Source organism: Gracilinanus agilis, chromosome 6 (genome assembly GCF_016433145.1).
Source record: "Gracilinanus agilis isolate LMUSP501 chromosome 6, AgileGrace, whole genome shotgun sequence".
Taxonomy (NCBI): domain Eukaryota; kingdom Metazoa; phylum Chordata; class Mammalia; order Didelphimorphia; family Didelphidae; genus Gracilinanus; species Gracilinanus agilis.
The window spans coordinates 227706531-227729903 of NC_058135.1; the positions used below are offsets into that span (position 1 = coordinate 227706531).

General features: G+C 44.1%; 1 protein-coding gene across 1 annotated transcript; it reads left to right on the forward strand.

Moving 5' to 3' along the window:
* Positions 1–3495: 3495 nt before the first annotated feature.
* LOC123251932 (progonadoliberin-2) lies at positions 3496–9548 on the forward strand. Its single transcript, XM_044681273.1, has 4 exons — positions 3496–3559; positions 6832–6990; positions 7341–7400; positions 9294–9548. Exons 2-4 carry the CDS (start codon positions 6859–6861, stop codon positions 9327–9329), a joined length of 228 nt encoding a protein of 75 aa, XP_044537208.1. The 5' UTR covers positions 3496–3559; positions 6832–6858; the 3' UTR covers positions 9330–9548.
* The last annotated feature ends 13825 nt before the right edge of the window (positions 9549–23373 follow it).

The window sequence follows — 23373 nt, forward strand, 5'->3', positions numbered from 1 at the left end:
GTTGGCTCTCTCTCAACTAAACCCTGCTGCTTCTCTGCCTTTCATCCGGTATATACTTAATAAATGCGTGTTGACTTGGATTGTCAATGTTGCCCCCATTTACCACTTACCAATCTCTCGTGCTCAAATCTTGGCATGAAGTTTTGACCTATCCCTCTCCCTTACATGTGGTGAGAATGTGGTATAAGAATGAGAATGCTGGACCCAAAGGCAGAGGAGACCGGGGTTCAAATTCCCCCTTTGAAACGTCGTAAGTTTTATGACCAAATGTGTCACTTGTTAAGGCAATTTCCTCTTTTGTAAACTGAGAACAATAATGCACGTAGCACTTTCCTCCCAGAGATGGAAAAACTAAATGAGATTAAAAAACAAAACAAAACAAAACTTGGAAAACCTCCAGCTCAGAGTTTCTCTCTCCAAAATCTCCCATTTTCCTCTCTTCTCTATTAGTTAGTTATTCATTATTATTCATCTCTGCCTTAGTCCAGGCTCTCTTTATCATCCTTAGATTACTGTCATAGCCTCCTGTGAGTTTCAAAACTAATAACCAATATTCTAAGTATTATATTTAATAAGATTTATTAGTAATAACTAAAGTAAAAAAAGCTAGCTAACCCAGCCCCAGTTGTGAGAGAAAAGAGAGAGAAAGGGAGGAGTTACAGAACTTATAAACAATAACATAAAGACCCATAAATGAAAAGGGGAAAGGAATTTTGGGAGGACAAAGAAAGAATTCTGGGAGATGAAGTCCAAGGTACAAAATTCTCTAACTATACACTCCCAAATGGTCACCTTGTCTCCATCCTTCATCCAGCTTTCAAATACTCTGACCAAAGAAAGTAAATCAGCACTGCATCCCTGCCCCACTCCACAATCATCAGCAGCTCCCTATCGCCTCCCATAAATGACAAGCTTCTTGCTTTAGCCACAGAAACCTTCTACAGTCATGCTTCTTCCTCTTCAAAAACTGTGTCAACCAAACAGGACAACCATTAACTATTCCCTGATTTCCTCTTGCCCTTTCCTGCCTGCCTGCCTTGGTTGGTGTAGTCATGCATCTGCTGCCTATTGAAGTCCTTCCTTACCTTCGAGACCCAAGTCCGCCATGATCCTCCCAGCTAAGAGCAACCTCTCCCCTTGGCTACTCTTCCTCAGGCGCTTTACCTGGATGCCTCACTCGATCCAGTCACAATATACCTGCCTTCGTACTTAGTCGTGTTCACATCCTGTCCCCTCGCTGTGTCATTGGCTCTCTGAGAGGGACCGTAGAGCATTTCCCCGGACCCCATCGCTGAGTCTTCTGCATGTTCAATAAATGTTTGGTGAATCGGATTGAAGTCTCAGCGGCTCAGAGAATCACCAGGCCATCCCCACAGACACTCTGCAGGAACCCAGAGAAGCCTTAAGGAGAAACCAGGGTCCGACTCATCCCATGGACTCGGAACCAATCCTGGCTCTCCCCGTGGGTGAGCGGAGAAGGGGACTGTTTGGGGAGGGCTTCTGGCAGTGGAATGAACCGCCTCATGCTGATCCTCTGCCCATTTCACAGAGAGGAAAAGAGCACTCCAGAGAAAAAGGCTGGAATTTACCCATGCTCACAACGAGAAGAGCTGCCCACTGAGAGGCTATAAAGGGATAACTGAGCATGAATGAGCTTAATTAAAGTCAATAAACATTTATTAAGCATCTATTATGTGAAGACCTCTGCTTAGTCCTGGAAGAAATACACAGTCTAGACGTAAGAAGCCACTGGCCTTGGAGTCAAGAGGCCTGGATTCAAGTTCTAGTGCCAATATCGATTAGCTGTGTGACCTAGGATAGGTCACTTCCCCATCCCACCTCCAATCTCAGTTTCCTCATCTGTAAAATAAAGAAGATAATACTTAAACTACCTCTTTTATTGGACTTTTGTAAGGAAAGCAATTTTTAACTTTAACATGCCATAGAAATAAGAATTATTATAGATCACTTATAACATTACATAATAATACATATATATAATATAATCTCTTATATATATTATATGTATATAATAAAACTTCTCCTTCGTGGAACTCACAGGCTAGAAGGGAATAAAAATATAGAATTAGATCATATGCAATAATATATGGTAAAAGGGCAGAGGTTTAATAAGAAGACTGGCTGTTCTTTCCCCAAGAATTCACTAAATGAATCTTTAGACAGAAGGTTGCCCTGGTATATTTAAAGTGGAATTCGATTAAGGCAGCTAGGTGGCTCAGTGGATAGAAAGCCAGGCGTGCAGACGAGAGGTCCTGGGCTCACATCTGGCCTCAGACACATCTTAGCTGTGTGGCCTTGGGCAAGTCACTTAACCAACCCCATTGCCTAGCCCTTGCCACTCTTCTGCCTTAGAACCAATACTTAGTATTAATTCTAAGTTTTTTTAAAGTATGGTAAATACATTTAAGCATTAAAAAATAAAGTTATTTCAAAGAAAGGGTCTTACCAAGGAGATAAAAATGAAAGAATGCTTCCTATAGGAGTGAGAGGAATTCAGCAAGCAAAGAATGAAAGGAAAACATTCCATGGCTAGGGAACGCCATGGCAGGTAAGAGAAAATGCAGGTTGTATAAGAATATTCTAGAGCAGATTCTAAAGAAGGCAGTAATATGAGATAAGCCTGAAAACTTTGGGTGGTGTCACATTGCCCATAGTCTGAATGCCAGGCAAGCAGTTTGAGATGGACGATCTAGGCAAAAGCAACCAGTAAAGATTTTTGAGCAGAGAAATGATTTAACCACTTAAGGAAGATTATTCTAAGAATTTATGGAAGCGAGTTTAGCAGAATGGAGTCCAAACTGGTGGTCATGAAGAATGGTAACATTGGGGCAGGGGAAGCATCAAACCCCAGGTTTCAAACATGAGAAACTGGATGGTCCCACTGAAATAAAAATAAACTGTGGAGGTCCTGGGTTCAAATCTGAAATCAGACACTTTCCAGCTGTGTGACCCTTGGCAAGTCACTTAACCCCCATTGCCTAGCCCTTACTACTCTTCTGCCTTGTGACGGATACTCAGTTTTGATTCTAAGACTTGAAAAGGAAGGGCTTAAAAACATTAAAATAAAATAAAGGCCGAAGGAAAAGTAGGCAAAGGGTTAGGTGTGTCTTCTTTCCCCTGTCCAGGCCTCAGTTCCCCCATTTGTACAATAACAGTGTAAAACACCTGGAAGGCATATTCAATAAATTCGCACTGATGATTGATTAATAGTTTTAGCCCAGATAGAGACCCTTCTGGCTCCGACAATTTATGACTACAGCATCAGACCCCCATGACCTCTGGCTCGTATTTTCTGCTCATCCCTCTTTTTCCATCCCGTCCCCAGAGTCTATGTGTGAGTCTAGACCCAGACCAGACTGTCTGCCTGCTCTGCCCTTTCCTCCCCGTCCCTGTTTCAGCTCAATAACTGGAGTGGGGAGGGAGAGGGAGAAGGGAAATCGGGGTGGAGCCAGTCTTGGATAAATACTCCCAGTGGTCAGTCCAGGAGTCAGAGTCTCTGCTGTTATCACCAAAGCCAGGAGTCTGAACCCACTCTCAGGTAAGTAAATCGGCTGCCTTCCTCCCCTTGCTCAAGCCCTTGGGTTCCTTGATTTTCCTATTCCTTCCTAATGAAGGGAAGACTCAATCCCATCCTACCCCAACTTCCTTGACTCTTCTCTTTCTTTCAAAGTTTTATTTCTCTCTATACCTTTTCCTATTAACCCAAGCTCCTTCTGCCCTTGCCCCAGAGAACTCCTCCTGCCCCTTCTTCCCTTGATCTAGGATTTCTCCTTCCTCATTCTTCACACCCAAACATTCCCCATGCATCCCAGACCCACTGCATCCTTTCTTGCCCACCCTTAGACCTCTCCTTTCTGTGGGGCTCCTCTGGGCCGCCTCTCCCCTTGCTACAAGGCTATCCTTGAACCCTCTCTCATTCCCCCAAACCTACCTCCCCCCATCCTCCTATATATTCCTGTCTGTTGTCCCCTTCTCTCCACATCCCTTTAAACACTAATGCTTTGCTCCTCCTCTTCTTCACCAATTGGAGGAAAGTTGAATGAGAGGGAGGTCAGAGGAAGCAGTTTCCCGAGACAAAATGATGTGGAGAGATTAGCACTTTCTCCCCTAATTGCTGGTTCCCCCTTCTTTCCAGTCTTTTATGTCTCCCACAAACTTGCCCTGTAGAAATGCCCAAGCCATTGCTTTTCATTATGACTGCTTACACTGATATAACGCTTTGCGTGCTCTATTTCTGGCCTGGAGAACAGGGCTTTCTTTCCCACTGATCCCACTGCTAAGCCTTTTAAACTCGTTAGGGAGGACATGGTTGCCTGGCGGAAGGAAATCCCTGCCCTCCTGCTTCCAGAGCAAAAGACATCAGGGTTGATTTAGATCCTCAGCCCTCATGTTCTTGGGTTTCACTTTGTGACTTGAGAAAAGGCATCATGGGATACAGCAGCCCAGAAAGCTAATGCAATCTTGGACTGAGTTGAGAGCTATAAGATCTAGAACCAAGCAGGCCCGGTACAGCTGGACTCTGCCTTCATCAGGGCACACGTGGTATATCCTGGTTTCAGTTCTGGGCTCTACTTTGGGGAACATTCAAAAGAAGGCGATAAGACGAGGGAAGGGCCTGGAGACCGAGTTATAGAATGATCGGATGAGGGAATCTAAGGTATCTAGCCTTGGAAAAGAGAAAACTTTGGGGAGAAATCATCCCTTTCTGAGTGTATTTGAAGAGCCAGCTATTGAGTGGAAGAAGGAATCCATTTGTTCAGCAAGGCCCCTAAAGGCAGAACTACCAGTGGGAAGGGAGCTTAGAAATCAGAGGGGGGGACTTGGTAAACTAAGGATGGATGAAAAGAAAAAACTACCTAACAAATAATGGTCTTCAAAAGGCTTCCATGGAGAGAGTTGGTCCCCCTCACTGGAGGTTAGCCAGGCAGTCAACAAACACTTATGAAACATTTACTAGATGGAAGGTAAGTATTGGGGATTCAAGGAAGGCAAAAATTAGTCCATGCCCTCCATAAGCATACTTTCTAAAGGGGGAAACCAGTAAAGAACTATACACATAGAAAATAGATATAATCGAAAAAGCAATCTCGGAGGGCAGCTAGGTGACCTAGTGGATGAAGTGCCAGGCCTGAAGTCAGGAAGATTCATTTTCACGAGTTCAAATCCAGCCTCAGATACTTATGAGCTGTGTGATCCCAGGGGAGTCACCTATTTGCCTCTGTTTCCTCTTCTGTAAAATGAATTGGAGACAGAAATGGTAAACCACTTTCTTGGTAGTATTTCTGCCAAGAAGACCCCAACTGGGATCACGGAAAGTCAGATGTGACAAACGACTGAACAACAAAAATCTCAGAGGGAGGAATTTGGGGAAAGTCCCCTTCAGAAGATGAGATCTGAACTGATTCTTGATGGAAATGGAGGTAAGAAGGTAGCACATTCCAGGGATGGGGGCAGCCAGTGCAAAAACAGATGATGTGCTCAAAGAGCAACAAGGAAGCAAGCATGGCTGGATCATAGATTACTAGAGGGTAGTAAAGTAGAAGAAGATTGGAAAGATTTGGACTTGTTTGGATATGTTGATCAGTTATGCTGGCCCCACCCCCTGCTTTTTTTGTCTCTAAAAATACTACTTGTTATAAGGTCTGAGGTGGAGTGGAAGAATACTGGGGGGGAAACGCTGGTGATGTAAAAAAAAAAAACAAAACAATAAAAACTTCTTTTTGAAAAAGGAAGGAGGAATCAGGTTATGAAGAGCCTTAAATGTCAAATAGTGGGTTTTACTGTTTGATCCAGGAATTAGTAGGGAGCTCCTGGAGCTTGACATGATCAAACTTGTGTTTCAGAAAATCACTTTCAACTGCAAGAAGAAAGGATTGGAGGGAGGAGAGACTTGGAGCAGGAAGCCCAATCCAAAAGCAATTCAATTTGCCTTCACATAGTCCCAGGACCCCCGTCCCCCAGTGACGCTGGGACTCCCCTTTGCCTTCCCCTCTAAAAGTAGGCTAAGCTTCCTCCTTTGCCCCAGGAAGAGATTTTACAGGGTTGTTTAACGATAGTTGAAAAGAACCTTTCAAACTCTCTAGTCTGACCCTTTCATTTAAGGGATGAGAAACCTGGGAACAACCAGGGAAATTAGATAATAATAATAATAACTAGCTAACATTTATACAATGCCAACTCTGTGACAAGTGCTTTATGATTATTATCTCATTTGATCCCTACAACAATTCAGCAAGGTAGGTGCTATTATTGTCTTCATTTTACAGATGAAGAAACTGAGGCAAACAGAAGTTAAGTGATTTGCTTCACAGTCACACAACTAGTAACTGTCTGAGGTGGGATTCGAACCCAGCTCTTCTTGACTCCAATACCTGTGCTCTATTCAATAATCTATACTGCCTTTAGTTTTCAAGGTTTCCTCAAGAAGTGGGGCAGGAAGATGACTTCTGAGGACAGTAAGCAGAAGTTAGAAGGAGGGAAGATAACAAGGTGGGGTCTGAGATAACTTCCTTGGGGACAGGAGGCTGACTAGAAGAAAAGGACATGGATGTGCCCATGCAGAGAGTTGGGGTGGCATTTCCATAATAATAACAGATCACATTATTTTAGTACTTCGAAGTTTGCAAATAGCTTTAGCTACAAAACCCTGTGACCCAGGGAGCACGATGTATTGTTGTCCTCATTTTACACACGAGAAAGCTACGGCTACTAAGCATCAGCAAGATCTTGACCCCGGGCTCATTCAGTACCAGGTTCTATAATCTGCCGAAGCCTGGCGACCTTTTTCTGCCCCTCTGTCCCATCCTCTAGGCCACCTAGAGAGAGACTCTCACCGCCATGGCTTGTCTACGGCCTCTTCTGCTCTTAGCGTTGCTGGTTGTTGGCACTCAGATTGCTTACGCTCAACACTGGTCCCATGGCTGGTATCCAGGGGGGAAGAGGGCCTTAGATGAGATCCCAGCCCTAGAGGTAAGTGAAATGTCTGTCCATCTGTCCTATCCCATTCTCCCCCCATTCTCTCTGCCTGCTCTCCCATGCAGCTCTCCAAGGTGCACAGGATTGCTCCACACTGGTAGAAGGTCTGGTTCTGGAGATGATGTTCAAAGCCCAGACATCCTGGCTCAAGCCTCACCCACCTAAGCCCAGAGAACTACCTTCATCTTCCTGGGAAGGCCAGAATTATGGCTACAGGCAGCCCTTATCCTACCCCTTCTATCTTGGACGCTTTGGGGGGGATGCAGGAGCATCATTACTCTCCCTCTCAATCAGAAAGAAGGAGAAAGGGCCTCATTCATTTCTTCTTTCCATTCTCTGCTCAGGCCTCTGAAGAAGGGAAGGGGTGTAATGGTGGTGAGAGATCCCTGCTAAAGACGCTGTTGGTGAGTCCTCCCAGGCCCGCCCTGTCCACTATTGCTCCACTTTGAAGACAAGGGGAATAAACTCTTTTTGCACTTATCCTCCTATCTCATCCATTGCTTATCCAGCCCCATCCCTCCTAACCTGGGAGCACACCCTACCTGGAAGAGACAAAGAGATCTCAGGCAAGAGAAAGAGTATCTGGGTTCACCTTGGGCTAATTATTTAACTTCTGTGGACCTCAGTTTCCCATCTGTAAAATAAAGGAGTTGGTCTATAGATAACCCTTAATGGTCCATTCCAGATCAATAACTAGGATCCTAGATCCTCTCCCTTCCATGATGGGCCTCTCTTTCTCCATCTGTAAAAATAAGCAAGTTGGGCTCTCAGAAGTCCTTTCCTGCTCCTTAAGATCCTTGACTTCTATCTGTCCAGGCAGGAAGCAGGTTTGGCTAGAGGATGGGAGCTGGTTGGGATGGTCCCTACGACTTCAGCTCCAGTTAATTGAGTATTAAACTGTGAAGCCTGGCAGCCATGATTTCCATGACCAATTTTCTCAATGATGATAGAAAAGAAAAACACAGAAAAGCCAAAAACCAATCTATTTGATGCTAGAATGGGGAACATGGAAACACACACACACACACACACACACACACACACACACACACACACACTTCATCCTTTCAAGTATCCATCCTACTCAGCTTCTGCTCAGCAGCCAGAGGCCCACACTGGATGACAGTCCCAGATTGCCAAGGGTAATCCACTCCTGGGGGGGCGAAAGTTGACTCTATAGGTATCACTATTCACAGTGCTCTGAGACAGCTGGGACCTAATCAGTTAGCCCAACTGGATAGATTCCTGATCATTGGGATGTGAGTCCATTATTGGTCAACTGAATTTTATTTATTTACCCCTTACCTTCTATCTTAGAATCAATACTAAGTAATGGTTCCAAAACAGAAGAGCAGCAAGGGCTAGGCAATGGAGATTAAGTGACTTGACCAAGGTCACACAGCTAGAAAGTGTCTGAGGTCAGATTTGAACCCAGGTCCTCCCTGACTACAGACCTGGCTCTCTATCCACTGAGCCACCTTGCTGCCTTAGTTGAATTCTATTTAAATACACCAGGGCAGCCTTCTGTTTAGAGACTCATTTAGTGAATTCTTGTATAAAGAACATCTAGTCTTCTTATTAAACCTTTGTAGATATTTGGACGTGTGTGTGTGTGTGTGTGTGTGTGTGTGTGTGTGTGTGTGTAAAGGGGAGAAGACTTTAAGCAGCTGATACAATAACAATAACAAAAACACCACCTTCACCATTATCATCATCATCAATAATAATAGCTTTAATATTTGCCAAGCCCTCTACACATTATCCCATTCAATACTCGGGGCACTCCTGTGAAGCAGGTGCTCTTGTTATTCCCATTTTACAGATAAGGAAACTGAGGCTAAGAGATGTCACATTGGTAGAAGGAATTTGTTCACCTAGAATGTCTACACCCATGACATCCCCTAACGATAAGATTATTTATGTGTATTTAATTATTAAAATTATTATTTTAAAGTCATTAACATGTTGTTTTATTTTGAAGATGGCAAAGTCCTTTGCAAATTGTAAAATGTTAGAAGAACCAAAGGCAGGCACCATTTTTGCATTTTCATTTAGTTGAGTGAACTTCCCAGTGAGGAAACTCCTTCTACCTACACAGCTCTTCACCTCTTCCTCTGCTGGGTACATCTTTAAAGAAAGCTCGGGAGCAGTGGAAGGTTGTGACTTGCTCAGGATCAAGGAGCCAATAAGTGTCAGAGGCAGGATTTGAACCCAGAAGCTAGCTCTCTAGCCACTACAACATACCAACACTCCAGTTTTGTTAATATAATTATTCCTGTTCTCTCCCTTCTTTGCAGGCTGATGTTCTGGTCCAGCAACAACAGAAGAAGTGACCCAAGCTAGCATCCTTTCCCTCCAGGCTGTTGGCAGACACCTTGCCCTCCGCTTCTGAGAGTTCCCAATGTTCTTTCCGTTTTGGTCATGGACGTCTATTCTCTGCCCCTGCGAGCCCCTGAAGGACGGGGGTTTTGCCAGGTCAAACCTTGTAGCCCCAGAATATTACTCACAGTAGATCATGAATAAATGTGTTGGGTTATCCATGTTCTCTCCTATTTCACTTGGTGATCTTATCTGCTCTCCTGATTTCAATGATCTCTATAAAGATGGCTCACAGATCTACCTGCCCAGTCCCAACCTCTCTCTCAACTTCCAGGCTCCCATTTCCATTTGCCCATTAGACATTTCATACTGGATGCCCTCCAGACATCTGAAATTCAACGTGTCCAAAACCGAATTCGTTATCTTCCCCCACAAACGCTCCCCTTCCCCTATGTAAGATAATATAAGTAAGGGGGTCACCAGGGATATTAAAATTCAACTATGGGGTTTGTGGGAACCACTCTCTGGGATGTAAGAGAGACTGAAACTGATCACTGAAGTCTTGTACAGCTACACCACTCCCAACTGGAAAAATAACAGCCAACTGTCACTCTGGCCAGAGGCCTTGAATTAACTGACAAGGTAACAAGGTGAAATTGGGTTTTAATTAGAAACAACTAAAAGGAGGGATAGGAATGACTACTCTAAAATCTTAACACCTAATAACAAAACCCAAAGGGACAGGGAAGGACTTATTCACTACACTCATTTAAGCTATCTAACTAACAGGGCCCAAGGAGCTATACTGGAGTCTCTGGGTTTCTGCCTCACACCTGGAACCTGCCAGGCTTGAGTACAGCTGGGGCTTTTGTGGCTTTGGGATTTCTCACTGCAATCCACTGATGATGTCTGGATGCCAGGAGCTACAGTTGTCTCAGGAACTAAGCAGTAAGGGTTTGCTTGAAGCACTGTCCTCTTCTCTTGTTCTTTCCTTAAATGCCACACCACACAGGATCCCAGGGGAAATCAGGAAGCAGGGTGTCCTTTGCTCTGAGGTCTCCCAGGCTGGCAACAGTTTTTGCCCACCACTAATGGAGTCCTCACACAGGACACACATAGACTTCCTCCTCCTTCATTCCAACCTGGAATTCCCAGCTCCAGCTCCTTCCTGCTAGGTACTTCCTAATCAATATATAATCAGTACCTAATAACTAGCTAATCTAATCTTACTCATAACACCTAACTTTCCTATTACTGTTAAGGGAACCACCATTATCCCAGGTCCCCAGGCTCAAAATTTAGATGTCATCCTCAACTTCCCACTCCCCCCCACGTCCCCATATCCGATCAGTGGTCAAGTGCATCATGTCTACCTTTGTAACATTTCCTCATATAAGACCTCTTCTCTCCCCTGACCCTGGTGCAGGCCCTCATCTGCTCACACCTGGATTATTGCAACAGTCTTCTGGTTGGTCTACCTGCCACAAGACCTTCCCCACTCCGGTCTATCCCCCATTTAGTTCCTAGGGTGATTTTCCTAAAGCACAGGCCCAACTATGCCACCTCCCTACTAACTCCACAGCTCTCTATCACCTTCAGGATCAAATATAAAATCTCTGATTGGCTTAAAAAACACTTTGTCTTCTGTCTTAGAACTGATACAAGTATTGGTTCCAAAGTAGAAGAGCAATAATGTAAGACATTGAGGTTAAGTGACTTGCCCCGGGTCACACAGCTTTGAACCCAGATCCTTGTGATTCCAGACCTGGCTCTCTATCCACTGATTCATCTACCTACCCTCTGATTGGCTTTTTAAAAAACCCTTAACTTCTGTGTATTGGCTCCTAGGTGGAAGAGTGGTAAGGGTGGGCAATGGGGGGTCAAGTGACTTACCCAGGGTCACACAGCTGGGAAGTGTCTGAGGTCAGATTCGAACCTAGGACCTCCTGTCTCTAGGCCTGACTCTCAATCCACCGAGCTACCCAGATGCCCCTCTGGTTGACTTTTAAAACCCTTCACAAGCTGCTGCATCCTACCTTTCTAGTACTCCTGTGCCTTAACATCATTATGTACTCTGTCACCCAGTGACACTGGCCTCCTTGCTGTTTCTCCAATATGGCATGCCTTCTCTCAACCCCAAACATTTTTTCTCACTGTCCATCTTACCTATCACCTCCTCCCTCCTCATCTCTACCTCCTGGCTTCCTTCAAGTTCCAGCTAAAATCCTACCTTCTATAGAAAACCTTTTATTAACCCACTTAATGCCAGTGCCTTCCCTCTGTTAATTGTCTCCAAATTATCTTGCTTAAATCTCATTACTTGCATCCTGTCTCTCTCTCTCTCTCTCTCTCTCTCTCTCTCTCTCTGTCTTTCTTTGGATCCCCAGTACCCCACAAGTAGCAGGTGTTTGATAAAGGCTAACTAATTGACTGATTAATTAAATTGAGTGGGAGAACTCTTCCTCCTCCTTCACACCATTCTTGTCCTGTCCTGGGGAAAAGGCCTTCTCAGTCTTCTCAGGATGTAACTCATCATGTTAGCTTTCACCAGGGAGTCAACCACTGTAGATGAGGTGACACACACACAGGTGGGTATGGCTCAGCAGCAACCTCGGGTAACTTTCACCTCTTGTTACCACTTCATTTATATCCTTGCTGTCTCTGTGGTATCTAGTGCTTCCGTAATTTAGAGCTGGAAGGGACCTTAGAAACCAACCCCTTCATTTTTCAGGTGAAGAAACTGAGGCCAATAGAAATTAAATGACTTCCTCAAGGCCACAGAGGCAGAATTTGAACCCAGGTCTGACTCCAGAGTTGATATTCTTTCCATTATTCCACACCGCCTGAACAGATACATCTGCTGACCAGCTAGGAGTGATTGCTTCCAGAGATAGGCTGAGTTTGAGGCATCTAGAGGCAATTGTTACTAGGTCCCCTTCAAAGATCAGTACATAGTGAGGAATGGTGATTGCTACCCAACTCCCAGGGTGGTGGTTAGGCAAAAATGTGTGTGTGTGTGTGTGTGTGTGTGTGTGTGTGTGTGTGTGTGTGTGTGTGTGTGACACAGAGAGAGACAGACAGAGAGAGACAGACAGAGAGAGACAGACAGACAGACAGAGAGAGAGACAGAGACATACAGACAGACAGACAGACAGAGACAGAGACAGACAGAGACAGACAGAGACAGACAGACAGAGACAGAGACAGAGACAGAGAGAGTTGTTTATTGACTACAAGGAGTTGTCCACATGGAAGCAATAAAACAAATCCCAAGGCCATCAGCACTCTCCAACCCAGATGCTTTCTTTATCATCTCTATAAAACTGTTTTCAGAATAATCTAATGAGGTTATCCTTCATGAAAAATATGAGATAGGAACACAGGGTTTTCTATGATTTTCTACGACAGAAAATGATTTTCTACATTTCACACGATTGAAAGGGATGTAAAGAGTCCTGAATCTTTCTCTTTTCCATGTACTCTGAGAGCCAGTGATGCTGGTCTCCTTGCTATTCCCCAAATACTTTTATAAAATGAGGATAATAATAACACCTCCCTCCCTGGAGTTTTGTGATAATAAAAATGAAATATTTGTCGGGTGCCTGCCTTGTAAATCTCACACTGTTTTGGGTGCTGTCGCTTTCCTGTTTGAGTTCACGAATCCTCTATTTCCCCAGATTTCCCCTGACCCATGTATGACACCAAAAGCATATTTCGAGTCAGTGAGAGCCCCATGCCCAGATCCTGTAAACTTTTTGATTCTGCCCCTCCCCCCATTCAAGAGTCTCTCTGTTAACTCTGCCTAGAATGGAACTTTGAGAAGCTGACCAAGACTTCTGACTTGGAACTAGTTAGAAATTGATAGTTTTCTTCCCTAATTAGAGCCTTCTGTGAGTCTCCTTTCATAGCTTCAGGAAGAGAATTGGATGTCGTCTTCTCCCCTTCCACCATTTCAGGATATCCCAGCTCTAATTTGGGGTTAGTTTGGTTGTTATTTGTGTTCCAAGAAAAGTTGTCTTTTTCTCTCAGCCACTGAGAATTCCGAGGCTTGCAGGTGGGCTTTGCTTTAAGAAATGTTTCCTCTGGCTGCCCTTTGAATTCAGGCCGGTTTTCTCCTTTGTTTCTAGGTTTGAAATGAACAGCTTTAGGGTTAAGGACTGATACAAAGTTGCCTGTGTGGGTTTGGGAGGTTGTTAAGTCAGTTTTCTGAGCTAGAAATTGACTTTCTTTCTGGCTACTTTTTACCTTAAGTGGGGTCCGTGGTAATAATGTATCACAGTTCTCTCTGGCAAAACGCTTTTCTCTGGGGCTGGCTCTGTTGCCAATCTATTGTTTTTCACTATTCAGCATCGCGTCTGCGTCACTATCTACAATACAGTCTATTACTTTTTGGCTGGCTAGCTTTAAGTTTATATCACTTCTGACTAGTCCCTTGCCTTGCTGTCTCACGTCTGCCATGGATGAGAGGGTGACTTTCCCCATAGATTTCTCTCTTGAACTGGTCTATTTCTTCTTTCATTGCTAAAGCCTCAGCAGCGGACTTTGTTTTTATCTTCTAGTGTTGTAGATTGGTCTCCATCAGCTTTGCCTCGCCACAAATGTTAGCCTCATTTTCCAATTCCTCGGTCTCTCTCTTGAGCTCATTGCTCTCTCTATTTGTATTATTTCTCTGTAAACTATACGTGCTGGTGATTAAACTTCATGCATTTCTGGGTCTCCCTCCGAGCCTCAAATAACGCTCCATTTCCTCAAGAGCTGGTTTGTTTGGGACCGATTTGCGATCATGTTTACAACGTGCTTCTGATTTTTAAGATTTGCGGCTCACTTGCTATTTACAAATGTCTTTCTTGACTACACCCAGCTTGGCTGAAAGTTTCCTGAGGTTTGCCTTCTGGGGCCACCAGACCCAGTCTAACCCTTCTCCTCGAGAGAGAACTTCAAGAACTTGAAAGCAGGGGCAAAACTAAGAACGGAGAAGAAACCAAAAAGGGAAAGGGGCCCTCGCTCTGTCTACACTAGCCCCGGAGGATAACAGCAAAATCAAGGGATCAAAAGAGGAAGAAAACTGCAATCTGCAGTCACAAACCATAGGAACCTCCATTTTGAGGAAGAGCCCAACTTACATTCACTCCGTGCACATCACTGCTGGACCCCTATTGGGAATGGCCTTCCCTCCTCGTGGTTTTCAGCTCCCTGTTAGAGAAGATGGTGCCTGAAAGGAGCCCCGAAAGAACGATTTTCCCAGAGGCCCAGAAGGGGGAGGTATTCGAAGATGCAGAGATGAAGAGGGAGAGAATTCTAAGGGGAGGGCACAGCCTCCGCCAGTGATGGGGAAGACATGGCAGACATGCAGAGCCTGCCCTTGGGGACCTGCTCTATTCCCCCTCTTCCCAGGGCCTGAGGACATTTTTTGCATGCCCTGTCCCCAAAAGCGAGCACTTCCTCCCTCAACTCTCTCTGGAGACGCTGGGGCTCACAGACAGCTTGGATTGGCCCTCTGGGCACTTGAACTGGGAAAAAGTTCGCCAACACTGGCCAAAACGTATAGTTGGGGGATGTTGTGCCTCGATCACCAAATGACTTGCCACTCGGTTTTGTCGGACCTCAGAATGTCTTAAAGGGGGTAATAAGGAGGCCTGAAAGGTAGGTTTGGAGCCAAACTGGGGGCAGCTTTTGTGGCCAGGCTGAGGATCTTGTAAACAGACTGAAGGCAAATAGAGTTCAAGAGGGATTTTGAGTAGTACAGCGGTAGGGCTGTGCCTGCGTGCAGGAAAGCTAATCCGGCCAGAGGGTGGACTGAAGAGAGGACAGGTTGGATGCCAGGAGACCACTAAAGAAACAACTACGATAGTCAAGATGAGAAGTGCCAGGGGTCCAAAGCAGCCAGCTGGCAATCAGAGATTCTACTCCATCTTAGGTCATCCATGTTATAACCCTGACTTTCTGGCTATGAAAAGCCAATCTTCTGCAATCAATTTTCTTGAACTAGGTGGGCCCACATTTGTCTAGTCATACATCAGGCAGGGAAATGAAAGGCCTACTCTACAGGATACTTCACAAGGGGTTCATAAGGGTCAGAGGGCAGATGTGGAAGAAATGTTGAATCCGTGAGCACCAGGTCCTTTACTGAAAATATCTCTAACCCAAAGAAGGTGTCCCGCAGAGGCTTGGCAGTCACAGCTCATATCAACAAAGACACATTAGCACCAGCAGTAGTAAGAAGTGAGAGCCAGCTCTACTGAAAAAAAGGTTGAAACTTTAGGGAAGCACGAGTGAGCAGAAAAGCCAGCTCCCTACTTCCCTGAAATCTGGCCTCCTGATGGAGCATCCCTGAAGCCCCTGTCTGGTAACTGGTGTTCACATGTAACTCAACCCCTTGTATGTCAATGAAGCACACAGTCACAATATCAAACCTGGCCTAGATTTGGGGTTTATTCCCCGCTAAATGAGGACTCTCTCTTCCTTCCTAGATCCGGAAAGTAACCTCTTCCCTGCCCAGGAGCTTACCTTTTAGCACTGACACATAACATGCCTCCCGGAACCTGTACAATCTCACATTGCCCTGGTTGTTCTGGTCCCCTGCCACCTCTGAGCTGTCATTTTGCATCTTGATGCTGAACAGCTCCTACCTGTGTTCTAAGTCTCCAGCTCTCCCTTTTTCTAATGCTAAAGGCTCAAACATCATTTGCCCTCTAGAGGTCCTCTAAGACAAATGATCAGGGGCAACTCATTCAAGAAATGCATCCTTGTTCAAATGTTAGCTAATAGAGCCAATACGTAATCTGGGTGACAATTCAAAAATGCCATCAATAACTACAACAACTTTGTTCGTGTAGATGTCTAAGTGATAGTCAAGGTTCCCCACCACTATCACCATCACCACTGAGCCTGGATGCTAACCCCCACCTGGCTAGCATTTTAATATTTTCTTAGCCTTTTCCATAGAGGAATTCTGTAGCAAAGCTTGAAAGGCCCATGGCACCCTAGTTCCTAGGAAAATCTGCACAGATTAGGGGGCAGAGTGGTGGAGGAAATACAGAAAGGAAGAAGAGAGGGCGGTAAATGTAGAGGTGGAACCCATTCCTGACACATTCCAGTATGGCACCATATCAAATTAGACTAACAAAACAAGGCTGGCTTGGTGCTGGAGCTGTGAATGGCCCTAGCGATTCTAGAAGGCAATCTGGAACTCTGTCCCCAAAGTTCTCCAGACTGCAGAGATTCTTTGTCCACAGAGGTCAGAGAAAGCTGGAAAGGATCCATTCATACAATAATATTTGCAGTAACATTTGTTGTAGCAAAGAACTGGACCCAAAGGGGCTGGGCATCAAGTGGGAGATGGAGGAACAAAGTGAGAGGAATGAAGGCAATGGTGTATCACTGGGTCAGAAGGGATGATGGAAGAGTTGGGCTCAGAAAAACCAGGTAAGAATGGTGTGAATTGGTTCAGAATGAAGCAAACTGAAGCAGAGAAAACTATGTCTAGGATGGCCACAGCAGAGCAAAGCAAAATGCTACTGAATGCCTTCAGAGCTCTGATAAATGCAGTGCTCAATCTCAGTGGCCCAGACTGATGGTGAAGCTCTCTGCCACTTGACTGTCCTTACTGGTTACAAGAGAGGACCTCCATTTGATGCAGTGGCCAAACATGAGGGAGTAGTTAGAGAGAAAAAAGTCAATGAAATATTTAAAATATATAGGAGAAACCAGAAGGCAGCTCAAATGGGAGATACAGACAAGGCAATTTTGTTACATCTAAGCTGAAGTTAATCTACACAAAAAGCAGATGCTCGGGATTTCACTTACAGTCCTCTTATTTGTCCTTGGTATAGTGTATGGTTTTATGTGCTGTTTTCACGTTGATATTGAGAGGGGGGAGAAATGGAGGGGGAGGGAAAGAGAAGGGAAGGAGAGAACAGGGAGGGGAAGGGAGAAGAGAGGGAGAAAGGGAAGCGCAGGGGGAAGGAGAAAGAGAGACAGAGAGTAAAAGAGAGGAGAGTGAAAAAGATGGAGAAAAAGAGAGAGAAAGGAAGAGGAAAGAAAGAGAATACACAAGGGAAGAGAAGGGGAACATAGGAATGGAGGAAAGAAGGAAGATAGAGAAGAAGAGAAGAAGAAACAGAGACAAGAGAAAGAAAGAGAGAAAGGATCCCACATGCACTTTTCCGGCTTTCTTCCCGTACCTCTTAGGCTCACTTGTCCTTGTTCCTACCAAGGGATACATTCTCTAGAGCTCCCCTGGCCACCTCTCTCCCTGGCACCATAACCGGCTGAGGTGAAGAGCCTAAGATGGGATCAGGAGTCAAAGGACCTGAAATCTAAGCCCAGTTTTGCTGCTTCCTGCCTGTGAAACCTTAGGCAATTTCCTAATGCCTTTCTCAGTCTCATTTCCTATATCCGTGGAACAAGAAATTTGGGCACAATGAGTACTAAGGTCCCTTCCAACTCTGCAATCAGTGATGTCATTTCACTTCTTTCCTCCTCAGTCCCCACCCCTGTGAAATGGGGATGTTAATATTTGTACCGCAGAGCCACTGAGGGGAAAAAATGGCAAACATTAAAGTAATGTGGCTGTTAAAGAGTTGTTCACCTCAAAGCAACATCAATACTGATGTTTAGCCACTGTTAGGCCCCTGCAAAGGATCTCTGTGGCTGCACTGATCACAGAACAGAATTTGAGGTCTAAGAGTGACCTCAGACATCTGGTGAAACCTCACTTTACAAATAGAGAACCTGCTTTATAGAAAAGAGATCATTAAAAGGGGGAAAGGACCTACTGGTACAAAAATACGTATAGCTGCCCTTCTGGTGGAGGCAAAGAACTGGAAACTGGGGTGGGGGTGTCCATCTTTTGGGGAATGGCTGACCAAATTGTGGTATATGATGGTGATGGAATACTATTGTGCTATAAGGAATGATGAAGGGGGCAGCTGAGTAGCTCAGAGAATTGAAAGCCAGGCCTAGAGACGGGAGGTCGTGGGTTCAAATCTGGCCTCAGATACTTCTCAGCTGTGTGACCCTGGGCAAGTCACTTAACCCCCATTGCCTAGCCCTTACCACTCTTCTGCCTTGGAGCCAATACACAATATTGACTCCAAGATGGAAGGTAAGGGTTAAAAAAAAAAAGGAATGATGAACTGGATGATGTCAGAAAAATATGGGAAGACCTCCAAGAACTGATGCAGAGTGAAATAAGCAGAACTGGGAGAACGCTGTACACAGTTACAGCAATATTGTGTGATGATCAGTTGTGAAAGGCTTAGCTACTCTCAGCAATACAGTGATGCGGGACATTTCTGAAGGACTTTTACCAAAGAATGTTCTCCACCTCCAGAAAAAGAACAGTTGGAGGCAGATGCAGGTCAAGGCAGATTATCTTTCCCAGTGGTTGATTTATGGTTATATTTGGGGGGTTGGGTTTGATATGAGTATTCTCTTACATTGACCAATATGGAAATAGGTTTTGCATGATAATATGTGTATAACCCAGATCAAATTGCTCACCATCCCTGGGGGAGACGGGGAAGGAAAGAGAGAGGAGACAATTTGGATCTCATAATTTCTGAAAACCTATGTCGAAAATTGTGATCACATGTAATTGGGGAAATAAAATATCCTTGAATTAAAAAATGGAGAAAAACAAACAAACAAAAACAACAAATGTCTTTCTTGAATAACTATTTGACTTGTCTTTGGAGTCATATAAACTTGATTTCTTGCTGTCTGTAAGGCTAGATTTTTGAACTCTTCTCTCTCCTTATATTTTCTCATCTCCTTTAATTGTCTTTTTAACTCTGCTATTCTATCTTTTTCTGTGTCTAGTTCTGATCTTATTTTTTGTTCTTTGTTTCTTGACTCATGTATGTAGGTAGCATGTTGTCTCATCTCTTCCAACATTAGATCTTCCCATTGTGGGCAGTTTTGTTTAAAGTAAATTTGTATAGGAATGCTAGTACCCTTAATGAACTGCCTCCTTATGTGAGGAAAGGCTTCTGCAATTTGGTCTCTATTGAACCCTAGAAAATTCTCTGAATTTTCTATTAGCCTGTCTAGAAAAAATGCTTGGATGTTCATCCTCAGCTTGCCTCAACTTTTCAAACTTATTCCAGGCATTTGGAAATTCTGCATGAATTTTTATGGCTTCTAAAAGATCTACCCTGCATTTCAATAGCCTCCTCATATTTTCTGATATAGTCAATTTAATACCTTTATGTTCCCTAGGCCACAAAACTAAATCTTGGTTTGATCGTGTTTCTTCCAAGAATTTAGCTTTTTCAGATGGTGTATAAAATTAATCAAGAATAAATTCAGGGGCAGCTGGTGTAATGCAGGATGGCAGCAAAAAGCCCTTGATTTTGTAAACCAACTGTAATAATTTGTCAGTTAGAAAGGTTTAGAATGTTGAACTAGCTTGGGGGCTGGGCTCACTGGAAAACCATTAGAGCTAGGCTATAAATAGCCCTGGAGTTCCAACTGAAAGGCCTTTTGCCTTTGGGGCATTTTTGACCTGGTCTGTTCTTTCTAGACCTCTCCTTGACCTCTCCATTACATCCTGCTATTTTCCCTGGATTTCCCCATTGGGCCCTGGGAGGAAGGGTGGTTTGGTAGTTAGACATCGTGGTTTTAGCTTCTGTAGGCAGGAAGGACAAACTAAATCAAGCCATCCCCTTATCTAGTGATCTGATAAAATACTTTTACCTCAAGGCAGTGAAACTTTCCCTGACTGAGAGAGCAGGCCTTTCTCAGTCTGACCCTCTCCTGTGTCCCTTCCTCCAGCACCAGCTTTCTCCCTAGCAGCAGTTACAAAACCCTCAAACCCCTTTTCCCTCTGCTTATCCCTGACATTAATAAATCCCCTTTGATATCTACACAAAAGCTTCTGGTGAATCATTATACTTGATATTAGGGCAAAGGCTGAAGAGGGAAGGAATAACTTTACTTTTATTTCTTTTTTTTTTTAAACCCTTGAACTTTGGTGTATTGTCTCATAGGTGGAAGATTGGTAAGGGTGGGCAATGGGGGTCAAGTGACTTGCCCAGGGTCACACAGCTGGGAAGTGGCTGAGGCCGGGTTTGAACCTAGGACCTCCTGTCTCTAGGCCTGACTCTCACTCCACTGAGCTACCCAGCTGCCCCTACTTTTATTTCTTGAGGGCAAACCTGGGCAACCATTTTGGGCAAGAAGTAGCCAGCGGAGACTTCCTGTAGATTTCAGTTTGACTGGCAGGGAGGAGCCTCTTGTCTTCTCCCTCAAAGGACCTTAGAAATTAACAACAAAAACCTTTGAGCCAAACCCATACTACTTCTGGCTGACTCAATTCTTCTTGTATCACAGAGATAGCCCCTGCCTTCCCAATGTCTGCAGAACTGCTCCTTTGAGCCCTGCCTGGCCTAGGTCAATTAGAATTAGAGTAGACAAGTCCTCCCCTTGCCCCTGTGATTTGCCCTTTAGGTTTTTAAGTGCAGAATCCCCTATCCCACCTTTATTTAGTTAATCATAATTAAACAGTATAAACTTTTACCTTGTCTGCTGGTTCCATAGACCCTGGCCTAGGGGTGAGCTGGGTGAGCTGGGACAACTGCCATTCTTTTTTTTTTTTTTAATTTTTTTTTAAATTTTAAAGCCTTAACTTCTGTGTATTGACTTATAGGTGGAAGAGTGGTAAGGGTAGGCAATGGGGGTCAAGTGACTTGCCCAGGGTCACACAGCTGGCAAGTGTCTGAGGCCGGATTTGAACCTAGGATCTCCTGTCTCTAGGCCTGGCTCTCAATCCACTGAGCTACCCAGCTGCCCCCCAACTGCCATTCTTGACAGTTACCAGCTTAGCAGTGAACTCTGGTCTCCCTATCCTGGTTGGTCCTGTCTCTCCTTCAACCCAGTGTGTGTACCCACAACCATTTAGGTTATATTTTAACATCCCTGGTGCCCCACCTTTTTATACAGGAAGCCAGTCATTGTAAAAGCTAGATACTTGTAGGCATCATAGGGTGTGAGCAGTTTGATAAAGTACTCAGGAATTATATAAAACCACAGTTAAATAATCCCCTATGTAAATGAATACCTAAACAGGGATATTGTTGAGACAACAAGTGTAGCCCTTGCCAGACTCATTGTTTCCTATTCCTCTTTTCTTCTCAGGTTCTTTTGCCTCATGGCTACACCAAAAACTGTTAAAAAGGAATGAAAGCCTCTAATAATATTTCTATATATCTCTCTATAGATCTTCTTTAGATCTTGGAGGATGGATGGTATGTAGATCTCAGAGATAGTATGAATGGAGGAGGGATCAGGTACCCAAGGCCTAAGCTGACTATAGTTGGTGAGGGAGGAAACACAAACTCCTCTCACAATAGCTATGGATGTAATCTATGCCTCTCCTCCCTGACAAGCTTGATTGATTAAGCTTGTCAATTGTTTCCTTCTAACAGTTGCCCAGGTTAGGGTCCCTTGAGAGGTTAGATAGATGGTCAACCTCACTAGGCCCAACCTGAGGTTGGATTAGTTGTTGATAAGGCTATTATTCATTGACTATTGGAAACATTGTTATCTGACTGCGTATTGATTCTCCCTTTCCCAAGGGCTTTGGTAGAATAACCACTCGGGGAAGGTACTTGTTGGTAAATCAGTATATTGAAACTATTAATGGGGAAAGGAAAACAAAGTAATAGATTTGAGGATCTGGGAACCCGATTGCTATTTGTTTGGCTACTAAACTAATTGTTGATCAAGTCTGGAGATTGCTAGGCTAGTAGAATCTGGAGGTCTTCATCCTCTCACTAACTCTGACCTGACTTGGCTAAAGCCAAGCCAGAGATTAGGGAAGGCTATTGATGTTGATGTTGCTAGATGATCTATATGCTCTCTCAGCTCTACTATCAATGGTGTTGATTGATCACTAGCTCTCTCAGTCAGGTACAGGTTACAGATTTCAGGCCTACCCCTTCTTCCACCCTTCACCTTCCTCTGTCCCCATTCTTGTTCCAAGAGAAGCCCTCTCAAATCTGAGCTCCCAACGGTTGTTCCTTGGGGGTATTTATAGGGTGGGACCAACCAATTTTTGCCCCTGGCTCATGGCACCTGGGAACATTCATGCCGTGCCTGCCAGTCAAGGTGGCATCCATCTTATCCCAGATAATGATTTTAAGAGAGGATAATAATAACACCTACCTCCCTGGAGTTTTGTGATAATAAAATGAAATATTTGTCAAGTGCCTGCCTTGTAAATCTTCTTCCAATTTATCTTATCTATATATTGTTCATACATAGTTTTTTGCATGTTATCTCCCCATTAAACTGTGAGCTCCTTGAGAGCAGGGATCATCTATTTGCCTTTGTTTGTATCCCTAAAGCTTAGCATATTGTCTTGCACATAGAAGATAGTTAATAAAATGCTTGTTAACTTGATTTGCCTTGCTTTGACTGCTGTGTTTATTATTTGGGGTGTGTAAACATCCACTTAGATAAGTAGAACAAAACTTAACTTTCACAGATCCCTAGACTGGGGAAAGGGACCTTAATAAACATTGAGTCCAACTTATCCATCATCCTTAAAGGCTATCTATCCTCCAACAAAACTCCACAAAATTCCTTAAGGGATGCAACCAGCTATAGGAACACTTATATTCAATGACTCTTAGAGTGTCAGTATCAAGGGAAGCTTACAACATTAAGTTGTACCCTTGATACTGATTCTCCACACTCCACACATGGAAAAGATCTTATATGAAATTGCCTGTTGGTGGTAAAATCCTCTAGATCCCCCTGTTTGTGGCTGGCATTTTGCAGATTGTACCAAGCTCCAGAAAACTGCAGAGCCTGCTCAGTAAGATATGTGAATACTCAGAAGAGATGCACCTAACAGTCTATACTGGAAAAAGCAAGGGATAAAGAATGCATATGATCAAGACTTCAGCATATGAAGTCTGGCATAAATATTTATATCTTGGACAAACAATAACCCAGTCCCAAAGTAGGAGAAAAACAATTGGCTAGGTTGCATTTGGGGAAGTAGCAGCACTTTCATCGACTCCTAGCTACTTCCTGACACAAAGCTCTGTC

Bases quoted from the DNA above. Each gene is read 5' to 3' on its own strand.
- LOC123251932 (XM_044681273.1), top strand. From the start codon at position 6,859: ATGGCTTGTCTACGGCCTCTTCTGCTCTTAGCGTTGCTGGTTGTTGGC. The intron at 6,991-7,340 runs GTAAGTGAAATG...TTCTCTGCTCAG, and splicing joins ATGAGATCCCAGCCCTAGAG to GCCTCTGAAGAAGGGAAGGG. The intron at 7,401-9,293 runs GTGAGTCCTCCC...CCTTCTTTGCAG, and splicing joins CCCTGCTAAAGACGCTGTTG to GCTGATGTTCTGGTCCAGCA.